The sequence below is a fragment of the Nannobrachium achirus genome (genome assembly GCF_963921795.1).
Source record: "Nannobrachium achirus genome assembly, chromosome: 7".
Taxonomy (NCBI): Eukaryota; Metazoa; Chordata; class Actinopteri; order Myctophiformes; family Myctophidae; genus Nannobrachium; species Nannobrachium achirus.
Genome location: NC_137816.1, coordinates 57,625,371 through 57,638,928, shown reverse-complemented (window position 1 = coordinate 57,638,928; position 13,558 = coordinate 57,625,371). Strand labels below are relative to the sequence as shown.

Sequence of the window (13,558 nt, the reverse complement as noted above, 5' to 3'; positions counted from 1 at the left end):
AATTGTTTTATTTTATTTTTTGTTTATTATCTGTTTATTTTGTTGCTGAGCGAGGTCAGCAGACAATGTGACGTGAGTGAGATGAAAAAACCTGGGTGAAATGTGCCAATTGCAACGGGAAACGTTGTTTTCTTGGTTACAGGAGAAATAGTATTTGTATGTATGTTTTTAAACACCCTCTCCTAATGTAGGGTTACTGTTTGTTGGTATGTGTTGTTTTGTCTTCATGTGGGGACTACAGACGAAATTTTGCATTCTTGCTAATTCCGGTGTATTTACATTGCTTCTATGTAGTGTTCATTAACACATCTGCCGCCCTACACGTTTATAAACGTTCTATTTTGCCCAGCTATCTACCGCCTTACACGTTACTGTACGTTCTACCATTTTTGGCCACTGGGGGGCACTGTTCACTAATATATGATACAGCAATGTGTTCACTGCTCTCCTGGTAGCCTGTGATGCTGATAAAAAAATATAAAAAATTAATTCATGTAATCAGCTTTCTGCACACCTTCTTCAAGATGGCTGCCAAAATGGCTGCCATCCACATGCTGTAATTGTTTGTGTGTGTTAATCTAAAAATGGATTTTTCTTGGGGTTGATTATATGTTTCTGCCAACTGCAAGGGGGCAATGGACATCTTCTGAGAGCTTATTTTTTTTCAAAAAATGTTTAATTTTTTTTTTATTTTCAATTTATTTTTTTGTAAAAAGCCTGACATTTCTTAGATAGATTTCTTTTTAACCCTTGGCAGGCAATGTGTTAATATGCATTGTCCCGTCTAAATAAACAAATAAAGTAAAGTAAAGGAAACAATGGTACACACTCACACACAATAATAATGGGGCATTATTTTATACCTCTACTTTTTGTTCGAAGCAGGTTTGAAGCATCACACCAAGAACGCACAAAGAGCTTCACACTTAAATGCGAATAGGCAAATACTGTAGGCATAAACGAGGTGTTTTTGTGGTGGTGATGTTCCAGTGATCGTTGCATAACTGGGGTGTATTTTGTGGTGGCGTTCCAGAGCCCAGCGGCCTCTGCGCCCCAGCAGCTTGAGGCTGCCCGGGGAGGAGGACGGAGAGGGAGGAGACGACCACAACAGCTCCCCCAACTCCACCATCTCCAACAACAGCGGCGACGGCTTCGGGGGCCTGATGAACTTTGCCAGTGAGTACCATGAAATGCAATACGCTTACGTGGCGTTGCTTTACGCGACGTTGCTTTGCGTTAGTTTCCGTGACGTTGCCTTAGGTTATGATGTGACGTTAGGCTGATGAACCAGTGTGTACATTTAGATGAATGCGCTGATAACGCCAGGCCACGTTGTGTTTGCCTTCAACGAGGGAAAACGTTTGATTTTCTTAAAAACCCAATCAAATTAAATCTTATTTACACATAACACATTTTGTTTGTTTCTTCACGTTGTCTTTAACGATATAACCCAATAGAAAAACGCAGCTAACCTGCCTGTTCTCACAAACTCACGGCGTGATTCTTTTAGGCGAGAACTTTTCATGTGATTGTGTCTATTGTGCAGAATAGACCTTATTCACACCGCGGCCATCTTGGATCACATGACCACATGGGGTGGCAGCCTGCATTACAAACCATTGTGAACAATGGAGCGATGGCCCCAAAATATGAGTTCTGTTCAACCAATTACTTTTGACCAAATTGACAAATGGGCAGATGATAACTTCAACATCCCCAAAAAGATTAAATAGAAGCGCTACAGTAACTGGATTGATTACATCCACCGTAACGATATTCAAGTTAGGTTGCAACCTTAATGTGTACAAAGACTTGATATCTGTCCAGTGCTTGCTCCGCCATCGTATTAACTATTTGTTGTTAGATTGTTCCTGATTAATATGCAAAATCACAATACAGTAAGTTAATATGATGGCAGAGCAACCACGTAATCTGCACAGATACTGTAGCAAGTGTTTGTACAGAGTAACATTGAACCCAACTGCCATGAATATTGTGGATGTACCCTTCTATTTAATCCTTTTGGGGATGTTGATGTTGTCATCTGCCAATTTGTCGATTTGGTCAAAAGAAATTGGTTGACCAGAACTCATATTTTGGGACCATCGCTCCATTGTTTACAATGGTTTGTAATGCAGGCTGCCACCCCATGTGGTCATGTGATCCAAGATGGCCGCGATGTGAATAAGGTCTATTGGCCACAAACTGTGTTATTACGCCAGTGGTTCTCAAACGTTTTAATTTCAAGGACCCCCATAAAACCCCTGACAGTGTACAAATGGGACCAAATGGACCCGTATCCGTCGGATAAGGTTGGACTTAGCTCCATTTGTACACAGACCTGTGGTTTGGATCCACATTTGTTACAACCCTATAAGGGTCCATTTGGAACCTCCCTCACCCCAGGTTTGAGAGCCACTGATACAGTAAATACCCAGCCAAACCTGCAACGTTACTGAAGAGTTTGTGCTTTTGTGCCGCCAATCATTTATTGGCAGTGGCTCCTGAACCCAGCCTGGTACCCGGTTTCTACCAGCTTGAGATCAAACCGCAATCTCATTAGCCAGCTCCCTTCCATAGCCTTAAGCGCGCCGAGACAAAATTTGTCTATAATCTATGAGCTGACAACGTGTCTCAGATGCAGTGTAGCTGGGGCAAACAGTTGACTCTACCCTGATCATAACCAGACCACACCTAACTACACCTACCCATCTGTAACTTAATCCCTAAACCCAAGGTTGTTTAACCGTTTACCAAAATGGTACCTCTCATAAGTAATTCATAATCGCAAACGTTTTATCGTTAGATCCACATTTAAAGGCATCCAGCGGAAATAAGCTCTCTCGAGCAATTATTGTGTTTTATCCTACAAAATATGTTTATGCATAATTGTGTGTATTGCCATTAAAGTTGTCAGTCAATAAACTGATGGATCCAAATGGAGTTTGGCTCTGCATTGCATGGTGGTTATGATGATACAGCCGCAGTTCAGGAGCCACTGCAACAACTCATTTTTTTCTTTTGCCTTGTAGCAGCTTTGCATTAATGCTTTGAAGTGTGTTCATTAATCTGCATATTAGCCATTCCCAAGCCAGTAGTGTGGGAGGGACTAGGGAGGGATAGAGCACTCGTTTGGTTCACTCGACGCTATTGTCAGCGTGAAACCAAGTTTAAGCTCAGCCATTACGACTAAATCAACTGCAAATTTACTCTACTAAAATCGTATGATATTTAGTCGACAAGAACTAGACTAAAACCAACTTTTCGATGACTAAAATAGGACTAAAACAAAATTACATTTCATTCAAAAGGCTAAACTAAACTAAATTTAAATGTCATATCTTATCATAGCCTACGATTGTGGGTGGTTTTTTAGCTGGACTGGCTTGGGAATGGCTCGCGCGCAGTCATGTGTTTAATTAGCATATGGTCGTTGTCGGGTGGAAACCTTGTATGTCCAAAACCGTTTGTTTTGTATTCATCATTTTTAAAATGATTTAAACTAGTGAAAACAGCCGATCTACAAGCACACAACGCCTCGCGGTGCGAGGCGTTGTGTGCTTGTAGATCAGCTGTTTTCACTACTTTTGTGTGACGGCCTTGTGTGATGAAGCAGGGCTTTGCTTTAACATGTACAAATTTGAAACTTGGAGATACGAGGTTTCTGCCCGACAGTGACGATATGGTCGCTTTCAGGTGGAAACCTTGTACAAAACGTACTTTTCAGGACTTTGGATTTGCTCAATAATATTGAGCAAATCCATAAATATTTGAGATCTACAAACTAACTTTCAGCGACACCGTCATAAGACAAAACATTTATAGAGTAGGGCATTCATTCAGTAGGAAAAAGAAAAAAAAAAGTGTTTGTTCTGCCCGACAGCGATGATATGTTTGTTTTTTGTTTGTCTTTTTCTGATCACTCATTTTGATTCTAATCATCTCTGATTTGTAATCATCTCTATGATTTGTGATAATCAAACACAGGTAATCTGTACAAGAACCATGGCACTAGTTTCAGTTTGTCCAACCTAGCTATACCCAACAAAGCGGCGAGGGAGAAAGCCACGCCCTTCCCCAGCCTTAAAGGTACAAAGCACGCCCGTCCCGACTACCTTTTGATCTGCTGTCATTGTTATTATTATTATTATTAATATTATTATTATTATTGTCCCATCATGTCATTCTGTCATCTGCTGCTCGTGGGGTGTAATTTATTAATTATTAATTTTTATCACGCAAGTTAACCCTAGCGTCCCTTTTCTGTAAACATAGATGTTATATGCATTGTGAGCTTGTAGATCAGCTATTTTTGTCGAAGCATAGAGTGGACTCTGGTCAACTTACAGTAAGCATATAGGGTTTAATTGGTTAGTTAAAGCAGGGATCAAACGAAAGTTCAAGGTTGGAGAAAAGGCCATTCTTCATGGATCACATTAAGTTTTCTTTTTTAATAATTTCAAGTATTCTAGAATGTAGCTCTCATCATCTCCTACATAGTTTTAATGCTCATTTAGATTGTGAGAATTATTTTTATAATCTATATCTAATAATCTATATCTTATATATTATAAAAAAAAATCTATAATAATTATCTATATCTTATATGTAAGCAGAGTTTTAGGAGAGCACTACATTTAATGTGTTTTCAGTTTGGACTTTTTAAATGTTGGTATATTTATTGGGTGTTTTTCTTCCTTTTTTTTTTCTTCTAAATTTTTAAAGAATATTTTGATTTTGATGTTGAGGAGGAAATGGAGCAAGCAGGTTTGTAGAAGTGTTTTTATTAGTATTTTTCTCTTCTTTTAAGCCTGACTTCCTTCCCTCTGGACTGAAGTATTTTTTTATGAGTATTTTCTTTTCTTTTCTTTTAAGCCTGTCTTCCTTTCCTCTGGACTGCCAAACTGATAATTATGGCACTATTATAAAGGAGGATATTGAGGATGTATGAACGTTGGGTTTTTCTCTCAAGTCTTAAAAGGGAAAGTCACCTCCAACAGACTTCACATGTGTCTTTTAGAAACTGACCTATGCCAAATTCTATGCCAAATAGAGTCCTAGACCACTAATTAGTAATGTTCTGATTGACATTTTGTTGAAAAAGTGCATTTTAAAATCAGTTTGAAAACGTATATTATTAAAAAATATATTATTAAACATAAATATGCGAAAAGAGCATTTTACTTTAATTATTTAATACAAGAGTAACGATAAAATGCACCAACTAAACTTTATTTTATATAGATTGTGAGCTTGTAGATTGCCTATTTTTGAAACATTCTATTCAAATATTTAAGACATTGTTTTCCATATTTTGATCAACATACGTGATTTATGTGATAATGTGAAGTCTGTTGGGGTTTTGCCTCGGCTAACATGTTTCATGTTGCACATGAAAGCCGATTGGTTCGCCTTGAGAGAAAAAAGGAGCAGCAGATCATGGCATCGTTAACTCAATAGCTCACGTTGGAATAGCTGCCATAGAGACACGTCTGTTCCGTTGATACCATGGATGTGTTGTTTTGTCTTTGTTGTTCAGAAGACCCAGACAGCCCGGGTATGTTCCATCTGGTGTGGATAGTGTGTTCTGCTCTTTGCTACTAGCTGTTGTTGACCCACAGCTATCTTATCCCCTAATCCTTAGCCTATAGGGCTAAGATAGATGATATACCTGCATTAATACTTCTGTAATCTTGCCATTACTGTACCTTGTGTGCACTTGCCATTTCCTCTGTAGCCTTGCCATTACCTCTCTACCCTTTGCCGTTACTTAAGCATCCTTGTCATGTCTTCTTTACCATTGTCATTACTTCTGCATCCTTGCCATTACATCTGTAGCCTTGCCATTTCCCTCCGTGCCCTTGCCATCCTCTCTGTAGCCTTGCCGCCTTGCCATTAGCCCTCCAAGCCCTGTAACCTTGCCATTTCCTACTGTACCCTTGACATTCCTGTATGTGTGACTGGTGGAGTCGTTTTGATGATCTGCGATACACACATTTAGACACATTTTGACACAAGTGATCAGATTTGTGTATGCAGACATCGGCTACATTGGTTGCTGTGGTAATGAAGCAGCAACGTGGGCGTGAACTTATACTCTCGTCGCACGGCGGCCTTTCGCAAGCCTTTCTACAAGCTCCCGACGTGTCGCGATGCAACGTACGCGCCGGGTGCTCGTAGATTGCCTATTTTCTGTTGAGTGAGACTGCCATGCGACAAAGTATAAACCAGGCTTCGGTGTCGTGACTTGTGAGTGTCCAGACTGAGACATCTTTAGAAACCACATGAGAATCACATTTCAAACCACCTCAGAATGTGTGGTTCAAATCTGATTTCCATAATACCAGTTTCCATGTTTTTATTTTGTTTTTAGTTTTTTTAGGTTTCTTTTCCCGCTGGTCAAAAACAATCTGATTCCAATTTGGATCGGCCATAGATCTGATCTGGGCTGCCACTCTGAACAAGGCCTCATAATACATACTGTTGCCCTGTCTCTGTCTTTCTGTGTGTCAACCTCTATATCAGTGGTTCTCAAACATGTTCATGTCAAGCAGCCCCAAAATTATGCGATGTGCATTTGGCCACGGACGCCCTCGCTTTGAAAGCTTTTCTCAAAAAATTATAATATTGTGGAAAAGTTAATTATTTTCAATAATTCTGTATTTTTATTTTTATTTTACTTTCATATATTCTATATACATTACGCTTGCAGTGAAAATTTCTAACCCCCTTTTTTGTTTTAATTTAGATTTTTATGGCATACTGGCAGCTCATGAAAATCAAAAATCCATATCTCACTACACAAGACCACTCAAAACAATTAGAGAAACGTCAAACGTCGTTGCTTGAAGTCCAGTGTGAAATGTCCGCAGTCAATGATGATTTGGGATGCTACGGCATATGCTGCTTCCAAGTTCCAACGCATTTTTACACAATATTATATTCTCTTTGTTGACAGAGCTGTGATATATTCAAAGATTGGACACACGGACACTTTGAGAACCAATGTCAAGTTTAGTTTTTCTTTTTTGTCCTGTTTGCTGCCATGTTGAGTTGAGTCAGTGTGCACGTCTCTTATGTTCAGAGGCGGATGTTCTGTTCAGATTGGTTGTGTCTGGGCCGGTGTCCCCTCTCTCTGTGTCCCTCTTGCTTTCCCGGCACTAATTCTAAGTTTTGTGTGCAGTATTTGGGCTAAATTCTCTAATGGAGATAATTTCTGAGGCCGGCCCGGGGAGCGGAGAAGGTGGGTTCTGCCCTTTTGAACTGCATGCTCTTCTCCAAACCAGTCCAAAAAAAAACAAAAAACAACAACTACATCTCCCAGCATCCTTGTGTGTCCCTCATCATCATCGCCTCAGTCACCTGACGTGATGACACCCAGTATCGTCACGTTTCCAGTAGAGCACAGAGTCAGTCCTCTCTCACCATTTCACCAAGCACACAGTGACTTTATGACTAACTGTTATGTCACTGCACTGTTGGCCTTCTACTGTTTACAAAACGGGGTTGGGCTCCTACTTTACCTCTGGCAGAGTTAAGTTGTTGTAGAGTAACACCGCCCTCTAGTGTCCATGTAGCATAATGAAACCATAGCCCCCTGTGGGAGACTGCTTGACACAGTGGTTCTCAAACTTTAAAATGTCAAGGTCTTCCCTGAACTCTGACAGACAGCATAAGGGTCCATTTGGTTCCATTTGTATACTGTCAGAGTTACAGACTGGTAAGGGTCAATTTAGACCCCCTCAAAGGAACCTAGAGAGTCTCTGGAATCCACTTTGTGAACCACTGGTTTGACAGGTGCTTGTCATTATTGGTTGAAATTGCACAGGAAATAATCACACACTATTTATACCATTGATTTAAAAGTATGTGTGTTGAGTGGAAAGGCAGAGAGAGGTTCATGTGTTGCTTCTGGTTTGGATTGCTGGTCAAGAGATGACTTGGTCTACATCTTTTGGAGGTGTTTTGTGCTGTCAAGTCTTACAGAGTTAGCTAATGTTGGCTAAATTGTTTGAGTGCAGTGTACTCTCCAAGGATGTGAACGTCAGTATCGTACGCAAGGTGATGCGTACGTTTGTGCGGTCCACATGCTGTAGGTTGAGTATAGTTCTTGAAGTTGTAGCTACTAAAATGTTCTGGTCTCATGGCCACAGAAGCAAAGTGATGTTTTTTTAAATGGAGGCATCTGGTCAGAAATCCATTGTGGAATATGAAGCTGGCATGTGCCTTTCATAAACTTCATATAGGAACTGTACATTAATGACCGTTTTGTTTTACTAAATGAGATTACATCCTACAGTAAGCTTCTCTCGTCATAACAACTGAAACTAGCTTGTGATTGAGATGATTGATTTAAAAAAAATATATTCATGTATTTGCACTTGACATGTCAAGGGATGATAAATAATATTCCACTTTTCCACCAAAAAAAAAAGCTTACAAAACTGTTTCCACTCATTCTAAGGTGAAATCATCTCTCCCTCTCTCAGCCAAAGTGGAGAGAGTTATATTCCTGCAGAGGTGGAGACTGCACCAGAAATGCTTGAGAACCGCATTTCTAGAACCGACACCCAGCATTAACCCTAACGCCAACATTAACCTTGACGCCTAACTCTAAGCCTAACCCTGACCATAAACGATAACCCTTAGCGTAAAACCCTAAGACAGGGGTCTTCAACAGGGGGTCCTCAGAGTTACAACAGGGGGTGATAGAAGCCTTTTCCCCTTTTTTTATTTTAACCACTTGAACCCCAGCTTCTATATTCTGAGAACTTTAGCCAAAATAGCAGATCTTCGAGCTGTTGTGAGCTTGTAGTTTCGGCAAAGAACTTTGGTGTAGAGGGGAAAGAGCAGACTAAGTACAGAGTGAAAGGTCAAGTTTATTGTATTGACGGTTAAAGTGGTTAAATATCAGAAAACACAAATTTACATGAATCTAAAATACACTGATGACCGACGCCGTGCTGTCAAACAATGAAACTATATGGAATCTATGAAAAGGTTGTGGGGGTCCCTGCTTCATCTCACTCTCTCGACTAAGGGGTCCTTGGCCTGAAAACGTTGAAAACCCCTGTCCTAAGACCAACACTAACCCTAAAGCTGCAAACCTTCACGCTGAACGTGCAGTTCTCTGACTCTGCAGGAAGTATTTCCAATTTTCAATACTTTTACTTCTACTCCTCTACATCTCAGGCCCAAATATTGTACTTTTAGTTACTAGATACTTTGCAGATTTTTATTATTATTACAAAACATACATCAACCACTTCAGCTCTATATACATTTTGGCCATTTGAAAATAGACGAAACGTCGCAATTTGACACATTGTGAGCTTGTAGAGCTATTTTCAAATGATTTATATACATTTGAAATTTTGAAATGAGACATTCGGCACAATGCGTACTTTCTACTTTTGGTATTTTATGTACATTTTAATACCAATACTTTTTGTACTTTTACTCTAGTACATTTTGAATACATGACTTTACAGAGTATTTCTATATTGCAGTATTGATACATTTAAACGCAGATACTTTTTTCCACCACTGGCGCGGACAGACACATCAAACACGGACACGTTTCGGTGTATTCACGTATATTGAACGATACCACACTGAACTAAGCATAATCAAGTCAATAGCCTACTGGAGACGTAGTGTACATACAGAATGGATTTCTACACAGAGAGGGCAATTCTTTCAACATAAGATGCTGCATTCAAGTTCAGGAGAATTTGGACACGGTAATTCTCTTGAATGCTGCGTTCAGCCAGGTATGGCATGGAAAAGAGGGCATTTGCATTTCTCTCACCATAGTGAAAACTGCATTCATGGTCTGGAGAGGGCACTTTTTACAGACGATTTTGATTTAGAGTGAATCAATGGGCCCAACCCCGACAGTTACTGGACCCCTGTTAGGCCCAGAGTGTTTATTGGCTGCAGGGCTGTGCATCGTGCTCATTTAGCCTTTTAGAAGAGAAAGACACCTGGCGCGATTTTTCATGTTGTGTTGCTGTCTTCCTCTCATCTCTTTACACCATACGTTCCTGTGCATGATATCATTGGTGGAGTTGCACTGTCCCCTTAATCTGACCTCACTGCCGTTTGCTGCCAAAATGTCATGCGCAAACCTCGGTGCCAGCTGGACCTGTGTGTGTGTGTGTGTGTGTGTGTGTGTGTGTGTGTGTGTGTGTGTGTGTGCGTGCGCGTGTGTGTGTGAGTCATCCTTGTTTCATCTGTCCCTCAGTAACAAACATTAGAAGCACTATTAGTTTGTATCACTGCATCAGTAGAAGTAGACCTACTTAGGTGTGTGTGTGTGTGTGTGTGTGTGTGTGTGTGTGTGTGTGTGTGTGTGTGTGTGTGTGTGTGTGTGTGTGTGTGTGTGTGTGTGTGTGTGTGTCTTCTCACATTGTGGTGATGGTTTGATGTGTGGAAGCTTTTTCAAACATCTGGTTCACATACCGTACCACCTGCTCTCCTCTCCTCTCCAGTCTTAGCTCTGTAGCAGTCCTATAGAGTAGATCGGTGGTTCTCAAACTTCAAGGTCTCCCCTTAACTCTGACAGTGTACAAATGACGAGTTAATTTGGTTCCATTTGTACACTGTCAGAGTTACAGACTTGTATGGGTCAATTTAGACCCTCCTAAAGGAACCCACAGAGTCCCTGGAATCCGCTTTGAGAACCACTGGAGTTGTGTGTGTGTGTGTGTGTGTGTGTGTGTGTGTGTGTGTGTGTGTGTGTGTGTGTGCGTGTGCGTGTGCGTGTGCACTCACTGTAGTGGTAACTCTCCTATCTAGTAACCTTTTGTGTGCGGTCTGTGTGTGTTTTGTGTCATCATCATCAGTGGTGTTTGTTTGTGTGTGAAACACACAATAAGCTGATTGCATTGTGGCGTGCCCCTCCCCTCTCCCAGGTGCGAGAGGAGCTCCTAGGGCCCTGGTGGACCAGAAGTCGTCGGTCATCAAGCACAGTCCCACGGTGAAGAGGGAGTCACCCTCTCCTCAGGGCCGCATCAACAATACCAGGTAACAACGCAGCGAGGCACCCTGTTAGTAGTAAGGGGATTTTATAAGATATTTGACCAATCTGCGAAGTAAATCATTATCAAGAAATTTCTTCACCAATGTGTTTCTAAAGGTGTGTAATAATATGTACTAAAAGGTTGAAATTCAACTCCCGGGGGAAACCTCTTAAAAAAACTGATTTGTGTTTGTGTCCCATTAATTTACTATACAGGAAAAAAAATACACAAAATAAATCTGCTTTAAGTAGCATGTGAGGGGTCAAACTAGGGTTTTTTCATGATGCTGAATCCATTGCAAGCATTTGTTTTGCACGAAAAACATTCCTTGGGCTAAAATCGGACCCACAAAACGATGGTTTAGTGATGAATCATCACTTTTCACCGTTTTGGGGGGCCATTTGTAGCGCACGGAATGTTTTTCGTGCAAAACAAATGCTTGCAATGGATCCAGCATCATGAAAAACCCCTAGTTTGACCCCTCACATGTTACTTGAAGCAGATTTATTTTTTGTATTTTCTTCCTGTATAGTAAAGTTAATGGGACATAAACATGAATCATTTTTTTATGAGGTTTCCCCCGGGAGTTGAATTTCAACCTTTTAGTACATATTATTAAACACCTTTAGAAACACATTGGTGAAGAAATTTCTTGGTAACAATTTACTTCGCAGATTTTCTTATGTTCCCCTTACTATAAGGGCTGTCACCATTATGACATTTTACATGACCATTAATTGTCACTCAGATAATTGTGCTTACCGTAACTTGTGCTTTTCGTCGTTGACAATTACATTTCTGTTTGGCTTTTAGGCTTTGAAGTTGCACATGGCAGACATGGCACATAACCTAAATATACAAAGAAATGACTGACATATTTACTTTACTTTATACTTTAAAAAGAACATTGATAGTGAAATAGCCAATCTACTAGCTCACAGTGTTGTGAAGGTGTTCCTACTGACTCCTGCTGACTCCTCATGACTCCTACTAACTCCTCATGATTTCTACTGACTTATTTTTTTTGCTATGGTTTTCTTTGCCACTCAGAAGGCGTTCCCGAATAATTCCCAGATACGATGATGTCACGTGCATACTCTCTATTGCAGACAGGTGCTCTTTTGCTATGGTTCTGACCGGGGGGGTCACTGTGTGATGGCTGGTGGTGGTGGTTGGAGCATTTCCACATTGTGGTGACGTAACAGTAGAATGCATTCATCCCCATGTTTGGGCTGAATCTGGGGGGAATGAGATGCAGTGGTGGTTCCTGTGAATCCAGTGGCGTGTATTCCGTGTAACGAAACTAAGTACATTCACTGAAGGACTGTTCTTAAAGGGGGCCTGTCACCTAAAGGGTTACTGTCACTTCAAGAATCATCTTAAAAAACAAGTTAATATTTGTATTATGTCATTGTGGGGATGCACAATTATAAGCCAATCAAATTAGTTGTCTGTATAGCCTGACTGTATGAGTACTTAATGTACTGGTCAGCTGTTGTTGGGCAGATTACACTGAGACAGTTTCAGACTGTTTGAGGATCCACACGGGAGAGAGACCACATGACCTACTGTATCATACTATTATAATTTCGGGGCGTGTCAGCGGACCTTTAAGTAAAATTTTAAGGCATTTTTACTTTGAAAACACGTGACATTTTTACTTAAATGTATTTTTTTGGGGGTAACAGTGTTCCTAAATGGCTGTATTGATACTTTCACTTAAAGGAGTAGTTCACCACTTTTCAACCTGTCTTCATATAATAGGTCCTCCCTAATGTTCATGATAAAATATCACAATTTTTTTCTACTCAGTCCAAGTCTCCTAGGAGAGCTGTGGGAAGTTCAGAATCCATCGTCTTGTGACATCATCATTTTCCAAAAAAATATATATATATTTTTGAAAAAAATATTTAGATTTTTATTATCGCGAGAACAATGGCTTTCCACTTTAAAATTGCAACTTTTCAGTAATAGAAAGCCTGCAGTTTCTATAAGCTGGATTGGCAATCGATGATGTCACAAGACGATGGGTTTCTGACCTGCCCACAGCCCTCCTCTGAGAAAAAAAAAAAAAAAAGCTATTTTTGAGTGAGGACCAATTATATGAACATAGGTTGTAAAGTGGTGGAGTGCCCCTTTAAGTAAAAAGAGGTAGAGTACTTGCCGCTGCCCTGAAGCCGTGGTGGTGTTGTTGTGTTCCAGCGAGAACCAGCAGTTCCTGAAGGAGGTGGTGCAGAGTGTGCTGGACGGACAGGGCGTGGGCTGGCTCAACATGAAGAAAGTGCGCCGCCTGCTGGAGAACGAGCAGCTGCGCGTCTTCGTGCTGAGCAAGCTGAACAGAGCCATCCAGTCGGAGGAGGACGCCAGGCAGGAGATCATACGCGACGTGGTGAGCTGATGATGACATCTTTCACAACAAATGTTTTAACCCATTTAAAGGCCTAGAATTATTGAATGCTTTAACCAGTGGAAAAATAGCAGATATACAAGCTCACAGCGCGGCACCGAGTGCCGCGCTGCGAGCTTGTAGATCT

The 13,558-nt window shown here is 40.7% G+C and overlaps 1 protein-coding gene across 2 annotated transcripts in view; it reads left to right on the top strand.

The window, feature by feature from the left end:
* madd (MAP-kinase activating death domain) overlaps positions 1–13,558 on the top strand; it is a 110,808-nt gene that overhangs the window by 50,401 nt on the left and 46,849 nt on the right. For both annotated transcript variants that reach the window (XM_080729874.1, XM_080729873.1), the window contains exons 15-18: positions 1,034–1,176; positions 3,988–4,089; positions 10,917–11,028; positions 13,227–13,413. In XM_080729874.1, coding sequence (XP_080586000.1) covers positions 1,034–1,176; positions 3,988–4,089; positions 10,917–11,028; positions 13,227–13,413 — 544 coding nt within the window. The remainder of the gene's footprint in view (positions 1–1,033; positions 1,177–3,987; positions 4,090–10,916; positions 11,029–13,226; positions 13,414–13,558) is intronic.